This window comes from Penaeus monodon, chromosome 41, assembly GCF_015228065.2.
Source record: "Penaeus monodon isolate SGIC_2016 chromosome 41, NSTDA_Pmon_1, whole genome shotgun sequence".
Classification (NCBI taxonomy): domain Eukaryota; kingdom Metazoa; phylum Arthropoda; class Malacostraca; order Decapoda; family Penaeidae; genus Penaeus; species Penaeus monodon.
The window spans coordinates 3,090,712-3,110,711 of record NC_051426.1 but is presented as its reverse complement, the minus strand read 5'-3'; the positions used below and the strand labels follow the sequence as shown (position 1 = coordinate 3,110,711).

The 20,000-nt window shown below is 37.3% G+C and overlaps 2 protein-coding genes across 7 annotated transcripts in view; one reads left to right on the top strand and one right to left on the bottom strand.

Annotated features, from left to right (window-relative positions):
- The window catches only part of LOC119598198 (V-type proton ATPase 16 kDa proteolipid subunit), a 6,850-nt gene extending 4,402 nt beyond the window's left edge, over positions 1 to 2,448 (top strand). The window contains exons 3-4 of the mRNA XM_037947822.1: positions 305 to 458; positions 652 to 2,448. Of these exons, the coding sequence (XP_037803750.1) occupies positions 305 to 458; positions 652 to 714 (217 nt within the window). The 3' untranslated portion in view covers positions 715 to 2,448. The remainder of the gene's footprint in view (positions 1 to 304; positions 459 to 651) is intronic.
- A 2,499-nt stretch (positions 2,449 to 4,947) lies between these two features.
- Positions 4,948 to 20,000, bottom strand: part of LOC119598196 (signal-induced proliferation-associated 1-like protein 2) — a 32,350-nt gene continuing 17,297 nt past the window's right edge. The window contains exons 5-23 of one of the 6 annotated variants that reach the window (XM_037947817.1): positions 18,260 to 18,463; positions 17,851 to 18,007; positions 17,442 to 17,703; positions 17,143 to 17,249; positions 16,730 to 16,864; positions 16,340 to 16,464; positions 15,766 to 15,887; positions 15,483 to 15,618; positions 15,115 to 15,246; positions 14,511 to 14,626; positions 14,252 to 14,374; positions 13,713 to 13,842; positions 13,263 to 13,499; positions 11,958 to 12,341; positions 11,520 to 11,642; positions 10,959 to 11,100; positions 9,980 to 10,775; positions 9,460 to 9,717; positions 4,948 to 9,263 (exon numbers count right to left, since the gene is read on the bottom strand). In XM_037947817.1, coding sequence (XP_037803745.1) covers positions 9,038 to 9,263; positions 9,460 to 9,717; positions 9,980 to 10,775; positions 10,959 to 11,100; positions 11,520 to 11,642; positions 11,958 to 12,341; positions 13,263 to 13,499; positions 13,713 to 13,842; positions 14,252 to 14,374; positions 14,511 to 14,626; positions 15,115 to 15,246; positions 15,483 to 15,618; positions 15,766 to 15,887; positions 16,340 to 16,464; positions 16,730 to 16,864; positions 17,143 to 17,249; positions 17,442 to 17,703; positions 17,851 to 18,007; positions 18,260 to 18,463 — 3,915 coding nt within the window. In that variant the 3' untranslated portion in view covers positions 4,948 to 9,037. Of the gene's footprint in view, positions 9,264 to 9,459; positions 9,718 to 9,979; positions 10,776 to 10,958; positions 11,101 to 11,519; positions 11,643 to 11,957; positions 12,342 to 13,262; positions 13,500 to 13,712; positions 13,876 to 14,251; positions 14,375 to 14,510; positions 14,627 to 15,114; positions 15,247 to 15,482; positions 15,619 to 15,765; positions 15,888 to 16,339; positions 16,465 to 16,729; positions 16,865 to 17,142; positions 17,250 to 17,441; positions 17,704 to 17,850; positions 18,008 to 18,259; positions 18,464 to 20,000 lie in introns of all 6 variants that reach the window. The other 5 variants (XM_037947818.1, XM_037947816.1, XM_037947821.1 and 2 more) reach the window with 5 other exon arrangements.

The following is a 20,000-nucleotide window of genomic DNA, read 5'->3' as shown; positions in this document are numbered from 1 at the left end:
TTAGAGTAAATGTACAAGATAGTATATGATCCTGTACTTTTTACCATGATAAATATAGTACAAGTGAAAATTAAGTGTTTAGTACATTTTTTAAAAGTTCATTTATATTACAGGATCCCAATATTCTGCTATTCATTGGTCTGTTCTATATATACGTGTCTACAGATTTCTGGTTTGTCTCCGTATTTTCCATTCTTCCTCTTATATTTTCTTCTTGGTCCTTTCTTTTCTTTCATTACAGAAAGTGAATATAATAATTTATTTTCTTATGGTTATTGTGATTCATTACTTTTTCTTTTCGCAGGGGCTTTGTACACTTGGGAGCTGGTCTGTCTGTCGGCCTCTCTGGATTGGCTGCTGGTTTTGCAATTGGTATCGTTGGTGATGCAGGTGTGCGAGGAACAGCACAGCAGCCACGTCTTTTCGTCGGCATGATTCTTATCCTTATTTTCGCTGAGGCAAGTGTGCTGGTTTTGTATCATATCTCAATTTTTTTCCCCATCTTTGTTTTGTTTGTATTGTATTCCCTCCCCTTGCTATATTTTATCCTGATGGAGATAACATGAATGTATCTTGTGTATGCATTTTGTCTTTACCTAGGATCTTTAACCACAAGGACATGCAAATAACAATCCCTTTCTCTGCCCCCAGGTATTGGGTCTGTATGGTTTGATTGTTGCCATCTACCTGTACACCAAGACATCAAGCAGCTAAACATAGCGCATAAAAAGCCCCAAGGCCCACTTTAGCATCCCTCATGTTTAATCATCGTGTTTGGGTCAACTGATTTTCATCAAAACTTTTCTGGTAGTTTTATTGCTTATTATTTAATTTATTTATTCATTTTCTTTTTAGAGAGGTAGTTTAACAAAGTTATAGAGGGCCTAAAAAGAATTTATAAGAGTTTTTAGTGGTAAATTTGTATATATTGTGTATATTACACATGCATATATTTATATATATATATAATGTGTATTTACATAAACATGTACATCCATCTTATATAATTATACTTTATTAAAAATTTTATTACTTTTAAAAAAATGTTATAGTATTGTTCATAATAGTTAAATACTGCATAATTTGATGCAGTTTAACAAGGTGAGGGATATTGTCTGGGAGGCTTGCTTAAAGCTCCTCCTAGGACAGTGGTTCTAAATTATGTAATTTTGTATAAATGTAAATTGTCTTTCTCCTATCTCTTCTTGTCCTCCAATATAGCTTCTTTACATAGCATTGTCTCCTGATACTTCTTCCATGTTGGGGCCAAGGGGTGCAGGTCAGATGCCTTCCAGGAGAATCAATCCTAGCAAGACCATGCATTACTGAAGAGTAGCTGTTGATACTAACAAGATACTGCTGATATTCACTGGTCAGATTCTCCTGGATTGTCTGATGTGGATGCCAGAGCTCTGCAGTTTTATTGTAAGGAGTGATGGGCATGTCTCATGTGAGGAACTACGTTCCCATTGAAACCTGTGGACTTCAAGGTCATCTAGGACTGCAAGAGATGTGCATGGAAGCCCACAAGTTTCCTTCAGATTTTTAAACTAGCATTATTGAGGACGTTGTTCCTACACCTGGGGATGTCCTGCTCCAAGGCTGAGGAAACGGACAGACCTTGAAGGCGGTTCTTGCAGTATGGCTGTGCTGAGTTTCCCGCCTGGGTGGTCGTCAAGAAGTTTGGAGTTGAATGTCATGATGACTTGCTTGCATCCAATGGTGTTCCAATGCTACAAGCTCTCTAAGTAGCTAAGATCAACAACCTCCTCTTTATTATTTTTTTGCTCATGTTAGAAAACGGCATCTACCATCACCTAGCTGTTATCTTAGTTGTGATAGTCATAATTTGAACTAGCTTGGCAGTAAGCAAGGTCGTGCATCTTGGCTCCTGCTTGCAGCGACCCCCACGATTGGAGCACAAGGGATCCTGGTTGCCCACTCTAGGGTGAAGGGGCCATATTACCCAGATTCTTGTACAGACTATTTATAGTTGGTCAGTGTTGACGAAGGTCCCAAAACTTTATTTTACTTCATATTCTTAGACATTTCAATTTTATCTTTATTTTTTTAAGCATTGTTGGGGATACAAGACCACCTAAGTTTTATATTAGGGATACATTTCCCGGGGAACTTGTGTATCCTCGCAAGTAGCTTAGAAGTATGTACCCCAAATTTTTCCTGTGAATAGCATCTGCATCTACAGCTCAACTCCTGGGAAATGACACTGGCCAACATGTGGTACTGAAAAAAAGAAAAATATATACAAAAACATTCCAGGCAAGGACATTGTCATTGTTTTGTGCTTTCCATCTTGAAGATAATGTATGGATAGTTGTGGTTGTCAAACTGTTATCAGGTGTATGCATTGTATAAATGGTATTAAATATTATGTAATGGTATATTGTTAATAAAGATAGCTTGAGTTGGATACTTATGATTTTAACATCATATTTATTTGATTATAACCTTTACTGATTGGCCACTGATCTCACAGCATAGAGAGAGACTTTTGAGCCTGTTTAGTATGAACTTGTAGATTGTCGATATCCCAAGAAGAAGAAAAAGGATAATCATGAAAAGACCCTGCGTATACAATTTTGAAAATATTTCACTTATTTTATCTTTTTCTGATCCACCCCTGTGTTCCCAGTTCCACACATTCTATTGTCCTGTCCACGCTGTGATGCAGCCAGTACCTCTTTCCCCCACCTATCCTCCCTTCACTGACCTCCTAACCTATCAGACATCCTTACATAATCTCACTTTCTGCTCTGACAACCTGTTCTCCTTCCTGAGACGCATACATATACTTCACTTAATCTAATCCCCTTACCTAACCCTACCTTAACCCATTCACTCATGAACTCCTTTACCCACCTTTAACCTTCTCAGTCTTAATCCAGATGGGTGACATAGCAACTAACTACTAACTCAACTATGCTTCACTACCTCTTTACTGTACCCTCCTATAGTGCTACATGACCTTAGATGTCTAGCACATTTGCTTTGCTTTTAACCATTAACCATTATTTTATCTTTTAACCAAAGTCAATCCGCATCTAAATGGACAAATTTTCACAATGACTGGAATGCTTGCTTTGAAACTGTAAGGATTTGAATCTTATTAAAGTGATTGATGTGTTTTTAATATTGATACTTTACACAATAAATATCATGAAAATGTGATTTCTCCAAATGAGATGGTTAAATTGTAACTGATAAACAATTTTTGTAGCCTAATTTTTAATTGTTCTGTACTCCACATTATTAACTTCTTTTTAACTATTAAAATACAAGCTTACCAATTTTCCAATTTAAAACTTAAATTAGACATTCGAAGAGAACCGTATTTATTATCACGCATTTATTGTAAACATGGTAATTAAAGTACTGCAGTATTATCTCCATGTCAGTGTTAAAGGCTCTGCTATCCATTTGCATTCATAGTTTACCATAAGAATTTAGTTGAACCAGGTAGTATGCACACCTTTTCTAGGAGTCCTGAAAAAAATCTGTCTGGCCCAACTTGTCTATTTGTAATATTTAATATAAACTAGTTCATATCTTTATGAGCAAGGTGGCCAAAAGAACCCCATGCCAGAATCCACAATTGGATGATAAAAATTGTAATGGAAAACAGTTTCTCAGCATGTGCAACCTCATTTAAGTTTTGTTATGAAGTGGCTTATCAGATATACCTCTAACCTGTATTGTAATGAATAGTGGTGACACCTAACAGGCATGGAAAATTATTTACATTTTTTATTTTTACTTGAAGTTATCAATAAATTTTGTACATCTTTATAAATTAATTTCTGACTTACGCCATTTTTCATGTTTTACTTCAGTTTATATTTAGTGCTGCAATCCGTTGACCATGCTTAGAAGCCAGCTATTGAACTTGCACACAATGATGAAAAAAAAAAAAAAAAAAAAAAAAAAACAGTAAAGGGCGTTTTTAAAACTTAGTCAAAACAAGGAAACTTTTGTCAATTATAACTTTAGATAAGCAGAATTCAGTGGTGGAAGAAGTCCAAATTTAATAGTTTTATTCAATTCACTACCTAAGAATAAACTTTGTCTTTCATGAGGAAAAATTGGATACTAAAGGATTCATAAACATTTCTGTAGTTTGTATTTATCATAAATACAGAAAGGATTAACCCTAAGCTGCCAGGGACATAAATATAGAAAGGGTTAACACTAAGCTGCCAGGGATGGCATGGTACATACATGTCATGTCCACTGTGAGTTTAATACCCCCCCCCCCCCCCATCCTTAGCTTATTAGTGTTGTGGGGAGGCTTAGGAGATGAAGACTGAGGACCAATGTTGGGGAATAACCCTTTCTTGGACCTCAGCCAGTGCCTCAACAAATTTTGCTTGGTCGTTTCTTCTCCCCTTTTCCTTCTCTTCTTCTGTCCACTTATCTCATTGTTAACTCATTTTAACCCTTTTCACCACAATATTTTTTGATAATGCTATAGTTTGGGACTTTGCCCTCAAGCCCCACCCTACCTTTGTATTTTTAATATGCTGCTAATGACCTTAGATGTTGACATGAGGGAAATTTTTCAATAAATCATAATTAAATAATTATTTGTTTTTACACAAAGATGGCTCCACAAGAACCAAGTCACCAACGACCCAATTACGAATACTACCAGTCTCGCCAGTTTACCCTTTTCCTTGATTTTTGAAAATATATTCTGGTATCTAATATTGATGTTATTAATGTCAATAACACTATAATAATTATAATGTCTATAATAAAAATAACAATATCAAAATTGATAGCATTAGTGAAAATAGCATATTTCCACAAACTCAAGAAAAGGGAAAATCAGGCGAGGTCACAAGATCTAACCGACTCCCTTGTGGCCGAACACTTCCCAGAGATGTTTACATTAACATCAACTTTGTGATCTGGGGATAATAACAAACATTTTAAAATACAAATTCTATTTGTATGTAAGGCACATAGCTTACAAATTATGGTGCATCTACACAATTTATCTTGCATGTACAAAACAAATTTGGACAGGTTTGTCATGCTTGACAGTGCAGACTGCAAGACTTTTCATCCCTAAATGGATAAATTCTTCCATTCTTCCCTACATCCACCGTATATGACAATTTTTGCTTCAAAATAACAATGTACATTTTTTAAAGAGATCATGTTCCTACAGTAATATCTCAAGAAAGACTATTAACTGATGTAAATTTATTCAAATATACAAGTCGAAATGCACTCGGAAGATAAATACATACTGTAATATGCTAATTGGTATACTGTAGGTCCTTTGATGTAAAAAATAATTTGGTAATTACACACTATGTTATGGTCCCTTTTCATGCCATTCTGTGCATCTTACAATCACTTTCCCAATCTTAAAATCTAAATCTTCAATATCTTCTCACTTTCAATAGATGCTCTCAGGGTTTTAGTCCTTTAATAATTTCCATTAGCTAATAAATGTTCTGTAGTAGATATTAAAATAAAAAAGGAGTAAGAAAAACATTTTCAAATAAAAAAGGAACTAAATAATGAAATGTGCAACTTGGCAGCATGCATGTAGAAAAACTTTCATGGGTTACATGTGTACTGTTGCACTTGCACTATGTGCCTACATAATATTAAATATTCTACAAAGTGCTGTGCATTTGAAATAGCAACTTTGTAAAATCTTTTCAACATGAACAATGATTCTCTATGTTACAATTTTGAATGCTGATGTGTTTGCAAGTTTCAGCTAACAACAAGCGCAAGGAAAAGACCCAGTCGAAGGCACACACATTTTTCTTGCAATGCTGAACATCAACTTCTTAGTCAAAAATAAACTTTTAAATAATAATTTTGGCAATTTTAATAAATCGAGTTATATACAATATGTTGCTCATTAAAATTCCAATTCTATATTCTTCAAGATTCAATCACACCACTACAATTTTTCCTTTCTTTTGATCTGGAAAACTTTTTCAGCCCTGTGCAAGCTGTTAGCTGTACTCACAATGCAATGATAATGTTTAATGATTGTCTTGAGGTAAAGTTATATGTAGATTCATCAAACCTACGTACAATATATGCCCAAAATATGAGACGTTCCAACAGTCCATTTCTATTTTTTTATTCTCTGCAAGTAAAGAATAAGAGCTCGAGAGATCAGAAAAGAATAAAATATAGCAGGCACTACAATTCAGTGTGGGAAAATAGTGCAAAAATGAAAAAGGAGAAAAGGTTGGATTCTAGACGCCTTATAAGAGGGGGAAGTCTATTTGCTATTCCACAAATGCTAGGCTAAAACTGCAGTAAGAGCTCTATCATTGCTTTGTCTTCTGCACAGCACAGGAATTTGGAAGGACCAAGCACAGGGGAACAAAGTTGGAGGAAGGCTTACTCAAGCCTTTTTTTTTTTTTTCTTCTTTTTTTGCTTTTGGACTGAACTTTACTCTAACGATTGACTGATGTGTTGATCTAGACTTTTTATACACTAAGAAATGGGGGGGAGAGAGGGGAATGAAGTATGCAAAATATTAGAAAAATCATAACAAAAATGCAACTTACACTTACCTCACCAACTTCTCTCCACAACTATTTAACTACAAAAATGTTTGTCAATTTTCCTTCCATCTTGAAATTATTTTCGTATCAAAAACAAGAACGGAGACCTGTCCTTTTCCTTCACAATATCACTATATAATGGTCACAAACTATTATCTGTATTAATGGTTGTAATGAGACTACCACCATACACTTATTATGTTAGAGACCTCTATCAACTTAACTATTCACAACTGTACAATCATGAGTTATATTGGTTATAAAAAAAAATAAAAAAATGAAAAAATGAACACTTCCATGATCTTTTGAAAACAAAAAGAAAAAGAAAAGAAAAATTAGAAAAAAGGGCTTTCAACCATATAATTTGGCGAGTATTATACTGAAAGGATTTTGTACTGCCGGCTACACACTTTGGTATTCTGGTGAAGACGCATTAAAGCAAAGGCACAGGATAAAGTGAATTGTAAAAAAAAAAAAAAAAAAAAAAAAAAAAAAAAAAAAAAAAAAAGCAATAGCAATACTGAGTATGTGTGTATATATATATGTATATTAAAAAGTAGTGATGATTACACAAAAAACTTCCAGTTTTGACAAAAAAAAAAAAAAAAAAGCAAATTAAAAATAATAACACTGGTAAGTCACTGATAATACAGACAACATATACAATATACACTTCACAGTTTACAGTTCCTGCCATCATCATCTTTACCTTTAATTTTACCATCATCAACACTCCATGATTTTTATGCCACACACTCTTTTTCTACTTTTGCCTTCATAAAAACTGGAGTATCTATCCCAATCTCTTGCTTCATAGGTTACAACAAAAAATGGTATCTTTCCCTATTCCACTGATTATATGCTCTCTTCAGTACACCTTTTAGAACACTCGGTAACTATCACACCTCATTAAAAAAAAAAAAAAAAAAAAAGTGGGATTCCCTACATATGGTTCACTGGTTTTTTGATCAAATGTTTACAATGCACTTGCGTATGGCAGCTGATCTACAGCATTTAAATGGCTTGGTAAAATATCCCTTTCTGCATTAGTAACAGCAACAAATCACTTTATCAGAATGGGGTACCTCCCTCCATGAAACTTTTATAGGAAACATTATTCAAATACTGATACAGAAACACAGGCTATGGAACAGTGAAAAAAATCATCATTATGATAATGATGACATAATGATGATGATGGTAATAATAAAAGAACAATAATGAAAATAATAATCATCATCATAAATGATGATCCAATGGAAAAAAATGGCTTCACAAATATCCTGAAAAGCTGCTCACTTGTACAGTGATCAGAACAATAATTCAACATATATATTACACTTGCCAAAAAACATACTGATACTAAAAAGAGATAAGAATAAAAAGTAATGAGAGTAAACTGTGAGAACAAAATTAATGCATACTTTGGCCAAGGAACACACAAAAGTCCAGGAAAAACTGATGCTGGGCATAATGATCACTCGACCATGGGTATTCAACCCATGCCAGACGTCCACACTTGCCATGCAAAGTGTTTGATGCTTTCCCCATTCTACTTTTCCAAAATTAACTTTTGGTTTCCCTTAATAAAAAGGAACTAGAGAGTGAGAAAGAGGAAAAAAATTGGAAAATGGAAAATCATTTCACAATCAGGAAAAAAATTCTCTTTGGTTTTATATATACATGAATATCTGTATAAGGATAAGTATGTGTATGTATACAGCAATATGTACAAGTATATGTCTGTGAATGCATGTGTCATTCTCAATGAGATGCTCCTTTCACATAACCTATGAACACGCAGTGGCACATTCCTTTGCCTACCATCTCATCCCCAACCAAAATGTCAAGAAAGAAAAATAAAGATTTTCACACTGATCTTGGAGATGATGAACTTGGCTATGGCAGGATAATACCAACTTGGTAACACAATGCACTAAACCGTTAAGCTCTGTTTCTTAAGTAGTCTTGCCAAAGACAAAGGCACAGACGGCAAACACTAGGAGGTGTCTGATTGGCTCCCCAATATATTTCAGTTTGCAAAAAAGGAGTGAGAAAAATTCTGTGTATAAAAAATTAAGTATTGGGGCCAAAAAGTTCCAACCTTACTATTTCTCATTTTTACACTTCACTTCTCAATCAATGCAAAAGGCACACATAACACTGCATGTAGCAGCCACATTTCCAAGCACTCACATATCACTCATGTAAAATCACACGCAGTAATTTATTTTCTATCTGTCCAAGGGGCTTCCATTTGTCACAAGAGAAAGCAAGCAAATCTATTTTCCCTTCAATCACATATAGAGTGTTCAGATAAAATGTTCTAATGGGAATCTATGACACTTGCCTTCTTTTCTAAACTACAAAACAGCAATTCACAATCACAAATTGACACTAGAAGTTCTACATAAACTCAATCTTATTCTTTTCTGCTACACAAAGAACTATGAACAAAATTTCCACTGATATTTCACGTCTTGTCTATAGTATTAAAAAACCACTCTGTGAATTGGTGTAGCTGCTGTGCTGCTGCACGGCTGTCCTCCTGCAGCTTACGATTCTCTGTTCGCAGTTGTGAGACTTCATCCTCTAGTTGCTCTGATCTTTGCTGCTCAGCTGCTAGTTGCCGTTCTAGCTGCACCAATCGATCCTGAAGGTGGCCTGAATCCATGGGTGTACTTGCATCATCCAAGGATCTGACAATGAAAGAGAATATTTAATACGCTAATTTTGCTCTTGGAGGGTAATTCAATATCTCTGTATATGCACTGGTTTGTTTATTTTTGTCATTTGCTGACATTTTTAGGATAGTAGTACAAATAATAAATAAATTTCCCTTGAACTAAACCATGATTAAAAGTATCAGAAGAAATTGAACATTATCTAACACACCTCACTGAAGATTGAAGCTGCCAGTTTTGAGGTTGTGAGGGATGAGGTGGTCGAGCCTGGCTTGTCCCAATCATGTCTCCACTCTTCTGAATCGCCTGAGTGGCTGTGTTGACCAGGCTCATCCATTCTTGGTCCACATCAAGGCCTCCACCCTGCTCTCCACTCACTGCCTCAGAAGGAGCACCCTTCCCTTCCCGGCTCATATCCACCCACTGTGGGTTCTTGAGACTGGGGTCTGCACTGCTGCTGGCCACATATCTGTTCAGAGATTTTTGTAATAAAATTCTACAGCTTAAAGCATATTCATCTTCCTAAGGTTTGAAGATAATGGCCTCTTTTAAACTGCTGATAATAAAAACCATGATGCTTAAGCTTTCATATAAAGAAATTTGGTGGAAAAATAAAAACAATAACATTCAAAGCAAAGCAAAAACATTAAATCTTATGATAATACCGTGCTGTACATGCACTGTTCTGAAAGTTATCTATGGAATAGAAGATCTGAATGCACAGCCCCTACCTGTCTCTGGCAGGTACTGTTCTTTGGTCAGGTACATGTGGGTGTGGGGGACCACGAGGATCTGGAGGACCAGCTCCAATCTTGAGGTCCCCACGCTGGTCACTGGTTGTAGCGGGACTCGATGTGGCTGATGAATTAGATATAACAGTGGCTGGTCTGGCAGTTAGCACTACCACCTCTGCCACCTCTGTCCGTGATGGGACATTATGGTTGGGATCGGGGGAGACCTGTCCATGGGTTGGGGTAGAGGCAGCAGATGAAAGGTGCTGAGGCATGCTCTGAGACATTGGGAAGCCTCGGTAGTTGACTCCTGGGGGTTGGGGCGGTGAAGGGCCCTGTGTGTGTATGGTGGAATTGCCAGGGTTGCCACTTAAAGCCTGACCAGGGCTTGCTCTTTCTCCATTCACACTCCCTCCTCCTGACTTGACAGACACTCTGTCCAGGGAGCTGTTGTTGCTTCTGCTGCCTTGGGCATTGTGACCTGTAGTAGAAGCAGTGCCCAGACTGACACTAAAGGCTCTGGGCCTTTCTGCACCCTCCCTCGATGCCAGTGACTCTGTGTCTGAGATGTAGTCTGGGTTGATAAGTCGGAACAGCTCTTCCTGTAAACTAGAAGAGCCTAAATTTGCTGAATTTCTCTGGCTGCTCTTCCTAGGTGTGGCTGCCTGTCGGAGACGAGCCTCAGTGGTGACTGTGCGTGGAGACTGGTTCCTGGAGGATGTGGATGAGGGGGTTGTGTTACCTCCCTTTATCCTCCGCCGAGTATGTGGTGAGCCACTGCTTCCTGAGAGCTCATCTGAATAGGAATTGCATGTCTTACTATCCAGGAGATCTGACAAAAATTATGCTTAGCACATAACAAAAGGGAAAAATATATTTCATGCTGTCTTTCATACACTCTGCTAGTTGCACATGGAAGACCATAACAAACATGACATACAAATATTAATAAATGAAAAACTATACAAGGGAGACCAACCTTCGCTGCGAGTTGGGTGCAGTCTTTCTGTGGAAGAATTGTTCTCATCTTGGCCTGGTATGCGAGCCGGGTACCCGGGAAGACTACTTGAACGGACATTACTGTTGAGGCGTTCATTCCTCCATGCAATGTACTCATTCACCTACAATGAATGCACTAATAACTTAGTATTTTATTACTTCCAAGCGTATCTATCACATTTCTAACAATGATCACAAGGCACAGCATCTCCTAAAGATTGCTTGAGCTTCAGTTCAGCCATAAAAAAAAAAAAAAAAAAAAAAAAAAAAAAAAAAAAAAAAAAAGGCAAAGATAAAACTTCACAGAATAAAAAAAAAAAACTTATTTTAAAGTAATACATGACACAATTTTTTTATATACCTAAACACTGCAAGCACAAAAATAACACTCAGAATAATATAATTGAAATTCATAAAATTTGTCATGAATTCTCCTTACATACTTTGGTAACTAATAAGAACAACATAAATAACTGCTCACACAAATTCCTACATCACAAATACACCAAATAAAAAAAAAAATTAAACTAACAAAACTTACTTGACCCTGTGAAACTGTAGATGACTGGAGAGTTACAGATGCAGAGGTGTCTGTACTTTGTCTCACACGCTGGCTTTCCACAGGTTTAAGAGGGGCATTGTCATAGTCTCCAGAACCAGGGAACTGTAAAGGCCAGGTTTAGCTGAGGACAATGTGATTCACTTTGGGGATTAGAATCATGGGTTAAATGTCAACAGGACTTGATGAAGATTTGATGTAGTCATGACTTCCCTACAATTCAAATTATTTTAGTATTTTTTCATAAAATTATATATTCAAGAATAATCTGGAAAAAAAAAGAAAAATTGCCTCAAATCTAAAATTTCCTTAAACCTAATGCAGTACCCTGCTTCACTACTTATTAGTATTGAAATAATGTCAGTAGCTACACCTAGAGGATACCAAGGGAGGGGCTTTGGGCAGTGCCCTAATCCTTACGTGGGCAGCCTCCTCATGTGAAACGTGCAGCGGACGTGGGTGAGGGGGAGGGACGGCGTAGTTGGCCGAGTCGCCCATGCCGAGCTCCGGCTTGAGGTGAGATGAGTGGTATGGGGTCACATAAATCCCCACCGAATTGTGGGAATGTGATGTGGGGGAGGGGGAAGAAGTTAGCATAGGAGTAGGGGTGAGGGAGCTCTGGCCATGAGAGGGAGCATAACCTGTTGATGGGGCACCGGAAGGAGGGTAACTTGGATGGGAGGGAGGGGAGGCATAATTGGGATGGGACGAGGAAGAGGATGGAGACGAGGAGTGAGGAGCACTGGCAGGCATCCCTCGGTTATGGAACGAGGAGTGGAAGAGGTCACCACGACGCTTGGCGCCCTGTCGGTTAGACAAAGCCCATCAAAACTCCAAGGGAAGATTTCAGTCATTACACTTAGGCTGCCTCAAAGAGCAAGAACACACACATTAACTATGTCCAAAATAAATACAGACTGAAATCTTCCCCTCTTCTAAAATTATGTTAATGATTAGATAATTATTATATAAAAACAATCTACAGAAAAAATATCCAAAGTCAACAGGCAAATGATATCATTGTCATTTTATGACTCACTGCCACAAAGATTAATCACTCATTGTAATAAAGAAAAAACTGGATGTCTGTTATACTGTTATCCTCTTTCCTTACACATTCACCTCAATTCTAAGGATCTGAAACTGAGTTTTATACATGGTCTAAATAATTCTTAAAATACTAACTGAACCATTACTTACACCAATAAAATTTTCAACTCAAGACTACCAGGTTTCAAAGTGCAATAATGAATCTTATCCTGCTCTAAACTTCAAAGGCAAACTATTCAGCTTCTGCTCTCCCTGGTTATAAGCAAATTCCTGTCAACCATCCATGATTTGCAGAAAAGATACATGACTTTAGCTTGTATCTCTAGACTGATATTACAAAATGAAACTAATGCTCTAACTATTTTGCTTTCTGCTGGTTAAGGATTACAAAGCTTCAGCATGAAAACATACAAACATATACACACAGCCACACACAAACAGCACAAACAAAGGAAAACAAAATTATTACATTAGTATTTCTACAACATAAATCAACCATCACAATTATTCATGCAGGGAAATGAAAGAAAAAAAGAAAGAAAAGCATAAGAAATATCAAAGACAACAACAATAATAAGAGGAAAAGAGCATTCCACACTAAACACTAAATTCCATCATCCAACAAACACACAACGCAATAGAAAAGAGAGAAAAAAAGACAAGATTCAACCTTACCTGTGTTGACCTGGCTGGGAGGGGAGGGGGAGGTGAGTCCTGGGGTTCCTCATAAGGCTCAGTCCACCGGTCACTCGAGTGACCTGAACTGGTGCTGGAGAGGGTACCCATATAGTCTGGGGTCCTGTCATAGTCACCAGTCCGATCATAATCGCTGTTTAAATTATTGTTGTTGTTGTTGTTGTTGCTGCTGCTACTGTTGTTGTTGCTGGTATTACTGTTGTTGTTACTGTTGTTCTGTTGAGGGGTTGATACAATTTTAAAGTAATCAAGTTACTCACCTTTTAGGTTTTGCCTTTAGTCCTTTTACAAATCTAACCAAACCACAGAAAAACAAAACAAAAAAAACATTGCACATAAAGCATATATAAAGATCTTACTCTATTACAAACATACATCCCACATGAACCCTCAGACAAAATCAAAAAAAGTTTCTTTCTTGCAACTTACCTGGTAATCTTGCCGTTCCCCATGGTAGTCGGACTGCTGTAGTCTAGCCTGGTCATGGTAGTCATGTCCACTGCGCTGGTCGACAGTAAACGAGCGTGATGAGCTGCCCGTGCCATAACCAGAGCTGTTGCTGGAACGTGGGGGTGACAAGCTCCGGTCATACCTGAACACAAGACAACGACACGACATCCCGAGGTCAGAGCGACAGTGTCGTCCCCGGTGTGTGTTCCCAGGCCTAAACCCTTTTATGACTATGCTGGGGATTTTAGTATCTTAAATGTGATTAAAAAATGGTTACTCAACATATTATAGAAGCAAGAATGAAGTTATGGTTACCCCAGAGATCTAAGAAATCTTCCCAAAGTGATCAATATAAAGACAAACTGAACAACAATCCAGACTATCCTGACAACCCTTTTGAATATTCCTCAACTCACAAATCTCATACTGAGATTCCTCAAACCAATCCTAAAATTGAAATGCCAAAAGTTCTATAGTTCATATATATCTAAGGCTAAGATAAAGCTAAGCAAACTCACCTAGACGTGTGGTTGTGCCGTGACTTAAGATGCTTTCTAGAGAGCTCCTCGGGTGTGTTCAGGTTCTCGTAGTCTCCCTCGCTTCCCCCAAGGAGGAATCCACAGGTTGGGACATTGCATCCCCTATTGTCATCAACATAACAATTACTCATCACCCAACAAACAAGTCTCGAGACTATGTGAGAAACTGAAGCTATTCATTATTTCAGAAATGACTAATACTAAGAAAACTATTAAATGTACAGCACAACCAACTCACCTTCGTGGAGTTCCATCAAGATGAGGAGGGACAATGCACACTGTCACTGTCATTGATGTCTTGAGGAGGTCCACCATCTGTTCCTGGGAGAGCGTTGAGAGAGCAACTGTGCAGATCTGCCAAGTAAGTAGACAAGAGGGTTATGGGAATTAATATTATTTCTTTAATACATAATGCATGGTCAGCCTTCTTTTTTAATATCAACTGCTAATTTCCTGAACATTTTTATTTTATTATTATTAATAACTCTTCAATATGTATGTATATAAGTAAGTAAGTAAGTAAGTGTGTGTGTGTGTTTTTATATGGTTATTTAACCACAGCTCTTAAAAAAAAAAATTGTTCCCTAAAAACATCAGGTGATTATGAGTTAGGATCTTTGGTATGAATATAATCTGACACTACTACTATCCTCAGGCCATGCATATATACTACCAAAAGTACTATTTAATATCAATGGCGAGAATTGCCAATCTGCACATAATGATAGTTGCTTTTCCATAAATATTCAACAAATAATTACATGAGCCAGAAAATACTGACATTGTACAACATAAAAAGGATGACAAACACTTCCACATAAACACCAAGAGTAATAACATACCTCAACAATCCTTGCCCCTTGTCTTAAGCCAGACTGAGATGCCAAGCCATAAGTCTCCACCTCTGTTATCACACCATCTTGCTGCACGTTGAACCCTAGTAATCCAGCCGAGTTCCGTCGTAACACAAGCTCCTATTCAGATTGATTGTATTAGTCAGTGGAACTTTAAATTCAATATATCCATCTCAACATTATAACAAAAGCAAAGCAATGGTATTTGTTTGCCAAACTTTCATAAACAAAATTAAAACTTTATTCCACATTTCCTCGAGAACAGTGAGCCTCCGACGAATCTCATTCTCATTATTTTCCCCCCAACAATTTTCAACGATTTCTTCTATCCTGACTCTCTCCTCTAAAGTCCTCACCTGTGTCTCTGCTCCCCCTGTCACAGCTGACAATCTGGCAACTATCTCAGCAATAATTTCCTCAGCATCAGTCTCTGGGGTGCCCTGCCTTAGATAGATCTGTAGACACTCGCCTTGGTGGTAGAAAATCCGCAAGCTGAAAACATGGGGTCAAGAGGTCAAAAAATGTTCTCATAACTCAACATAAATTAATTTACAATAAAAAAATTAAATTTGTTTTGTTTCTTAAGTAATTCTGCAATATATCAACCAATCAATCACAAGAATATAAATGAGCACCCACCCCTGAAGAGGTTTGATGGTCCAGCCAATAACAGTCTTGCAGGGGGCAGCAAAGATGACTGACGCTGATGACTCCTCCAACACAACCAAAGAGTCAACAGATATACCCAACACACAGTCAACCTGGGAAGTATATTAATACAGTCTATGATTTTCAAACCAAATCTTAATCAAAGTGAATCTCTACAAAAAGATGACCTCAATGAAAGTGACACTCAAAAATAGTACCTAAGCAACAAAATTGAAACTCAATCTAAACTTAATCTCCATCTACAGTTAAAAGCAAAAAAAATTAAGTATCCAACAAAAATGAAATACAAACAAATCAAATATCTAACATATGTTCAACTCGGCAAAAGTAAACTGAAAGAAAGGTGAATCTCTAACGAAAAAGAAAATCCAATAAAAGTAAAGCTCAAATGAAAGATATCCCTCTCACAAAAATGAAAGTTTAGCAAGAACAGATATCCAACATTATCTTTTACAATGATTGGTCTGACTTTTATCATTAGCTATCATCTGAAATTACATATTATAGGTAACACTTAGATATATAGGAAGAGAATAAAACCTACATTTTGCTGCAGCGCATTGTCCTTGACAGAAAGTGGCCAGGAAAGAGCGCCCCGAAGACTCGCATCAGATATGTATTTTATCGCTCTCTTATCCTTCTTCCCTCCTCTTGAGAATCCCATTAATGCTGAAAGTCACAAAAATAAGGATGTCATAAGCAAAGGGAAAGATATTTATGAATCAAAGATGCAGGTACAGAAACAAACACAAACATAGGCAAGGTCAAGTACATCTGTACATTCGTAAATACAAGCCTGTATGTGCAAATGAAAATAAAAAAACAAACAAATAAACAAACACACACACACGCACGCATGCACACACACGCACGCATGCACGCACGCACGCACGCACGCACGCACACACACACACACAAATGCCAAAAAACTCACAGAATTTGGTGGAAGTGTCAAGCGTGGTGGAGGAGGTATGGTTAAGGGCGAGGTCCTTCAGGTACTCGTGCCGGGTGCGCGTGGCCATGGCTGCAAACTTCTCCGACCTCAGGGCTGCAATTTCACCATTGATGGCTGAAGGGAGGGATGGAAACAATTAGATAAACAAGAAGTCCATGGAAACAGTTGAATAAATATACAGAGGTTTTAGTACATCGGTAAACTCTTCAGAAGGTACTGTTTTGCCTTGATGGTTAAATTGTGTTCATTGCAACAAATACAAAGTGAAGAGGAGGGGAGGAGATAGGGAAGGGGAGAGGAGGAGAGAGGGAAGGAAAGAGAAGAGAGAAGAGCAGAGGAGACATCACTATTTAACCTGTTTTAAGCAAAATTGTCCAGAGCTGGAAGCTTACCCTTTGCTATTAGGAACTCTGCAAATGTTTTTGACTTGGGGAACGTGGCTCCCTCGGTCATCATGGGTCCGAACATTGGCACATCTCGAAATCTGCTCACAGTCACACTGGAGGGAGAAATAATTTTAGAAAGAGGTTAGTAAAAAACATATAGTTAAGTACAGTACTTATCTGCAGTATTATCTAGATGTGAATGAAAATATTCCCATAACCTTATACATACAAAAAGTCACCTGTTCTGTGTAGTTTACAAAACAGAGAGACCCAAAAAGTAACTAATCTATAAAGAAGACTCATACCTATACTGTGTATTCTCTGAGCAAGGGTTGACAGCCTGCACCACGATGAAAACGTGCTGGAAGTGGCTGCGGATGTGCTTAGGACTGAAGGGGGGAGCACCTGGCTCCTGGAAGATAATGGTGACGATATCGTTGCCAATGTGTCGTTTCCGAAGAAGCTGCTTGCGGTTGTTTGGGGTGAAGGGGAGGAGCGTCGACACGTGGAACATAACCTCCAGGTCACGATACTGCGTATAAACACTGTAAAGACCTGTGGAGTCCGCTGTAGAAAAAGAGAAACCAAATCCTTTATTTTTCAATTCCTCAAAAACTCACATAAAAAACTGTTTTACAAAAAGATATTAAACTCAAAACATTCCTTTCTTCATGGAAAATAACTCTCAACTATGATCATGAGCAACTAGCTTACTCTTCTTGTCAAGTCCGCCTCTGTATTTGTCAAAGTCTTTTAATCTGACACGTTGGCCTAGAGTCTCCAGGAATTCTGAAAATGCAGGACCAGCTGTCTCATTGTTGTACATCTCCTCCTCTGTCGTCTGACCAGCTCGGCAATACAGGACTCCAATCTTTTGGAAAGAAAGATTATATGCCAATGTTCATAATAAGTATACAGTATTTTTATATTTAAAGATCTAAGAGAATATGCAAGTACATGTAATTATATCTAAGTAGTCTTCTACATGTCTAAATACATTAGAATTTGTTAAAAGCAATCACTTCTTTTATTCTCAAGTCTAAAGTCTATAAAAAAAAAAGTACATATCAAAGATGAATGGATACCCACCCCTAAATCCTAAAAAAACAAAATTCTCACTCACCTTAAATTTCTTGTGTACCCCTAGTTCGTCCAGTCTCAACAAAGCCTCTTCCGTCTGTGAGGTAGCATGGCCCAAGCGAAGGCACCCAACCGACAGCTGTGGACAAACGTACTCCAGAACCTCACGCACTCCAGGGCCACGACCTTTTTCTCCCCCTGGACGGCCTAGGCTCTCCTCTAAGACTGTTCCTTGGCAACTAAAAAGCTGAAAAAAAGAAGAGGTCATATGTAGACATATGAAAATTGATCAACTTTGGTGATTTTCTGATACTGAACCAGCTAACAGGATATTTTGATACATTGTGCCTGCACTGAGGGGGAGGCTCAGGGAGAGGCTCACCTATAATCAGATCCTTAGAATTACATAAGCCTTTCCCCACCCCCTTCACATGAGAAATGGAGACAGTAATAAGATAAAAATATTTTCATTTTGACTGCATTTTCTAAAATTCTGGAACAATAATCTTCACTTTCACATTTGCAACACTAGAGAGGGAGAGTCATTCCAAATTGAAAAGCTAAATAAGAAATGTAAATGACATGTCAAGGATAATGAACTTTAAAACCAAGGAATAACATTCCCAAAATACCTATGTATTTATCTTTATTACATAATGAGCTTGTTAAAACTACAAACTTAAAGTTCATATGCAGAAACAAAGTCTGTACACACAATTGCAATCTGATGTAAGTAACAGCCATCTCTCAGTCTAGCAGCATTTCAGTGCTTCAAAATTACAAAAATAAATAAATACATAAAAACATGTAATGCATCCATCATAAGCTTTAGTGCCATTTCAAATCATAAAACTGCTAGACTGGATCCCAGCATTGCATTACCATCAACAACAACAACAACAACAACAACAAAAGTTTGATTCCCCAGAAACAAATAGTCCAGCATATTCTCCTATTCAATATATTTACTAAAAAAAAAAAAAAAAATCCATCACTTCAATAAGCAACCATAGCATCACCTCCTTCTATCATACATCACGCAATCTCCTGATCTCCCTGTACCCACCGCACCCTTTCCCATCTGCTTGTAATTATCTCATGAAACCCCATTAATCCTATTCTTTAAACAATCATGTTATTAAAATGCTACAGGAGTCATCACAGAGCCGCATACAAGACCCATTTTCACCTTCACTCATGAGCTGTAGTAGCTAATAGGTTACTTCATAATTAGTTACTTATGTCATTATACAGTTACTCTTTATTGCATTAAAGGGGGGTCTTAATCAAAATTTCATTCAATAATTTTCTCCTGCATTCTAGCATTACTTATATAATAAAAGCATGATCCTAATTAACAACCTGTTATGTCATCTCTGCATAACACTGAAGAGACATCAACCATGCCTTCTTGCATAACTCCTATGACCTATGAACATATAAGCAGCAAATGATAAAACCTCCACTATGTGATAGAAAACAAAGACATCCTCTAATACTAAACTCATTCTAGACCAAATTTTCCCACTAATAATTAATCTATTTTAGACCAAAATTTCCACTAATAATTGCCTCATTCAAGACCAAATTTTCCACTAATAATTGACTCACTCTAGACCAAATTTTCCACTAATAATTGACACATTCTGGTCCAAATTTTCCACAAATAACTAACTCATTCTGGTCCAAAATTTCCACAAATAATGGACTCATTCTGGACCAATTTTCTACTAATGCTTGAAGCATTCTAGACCAAATTTTCAGTTAACAACTGGCTCATTCTG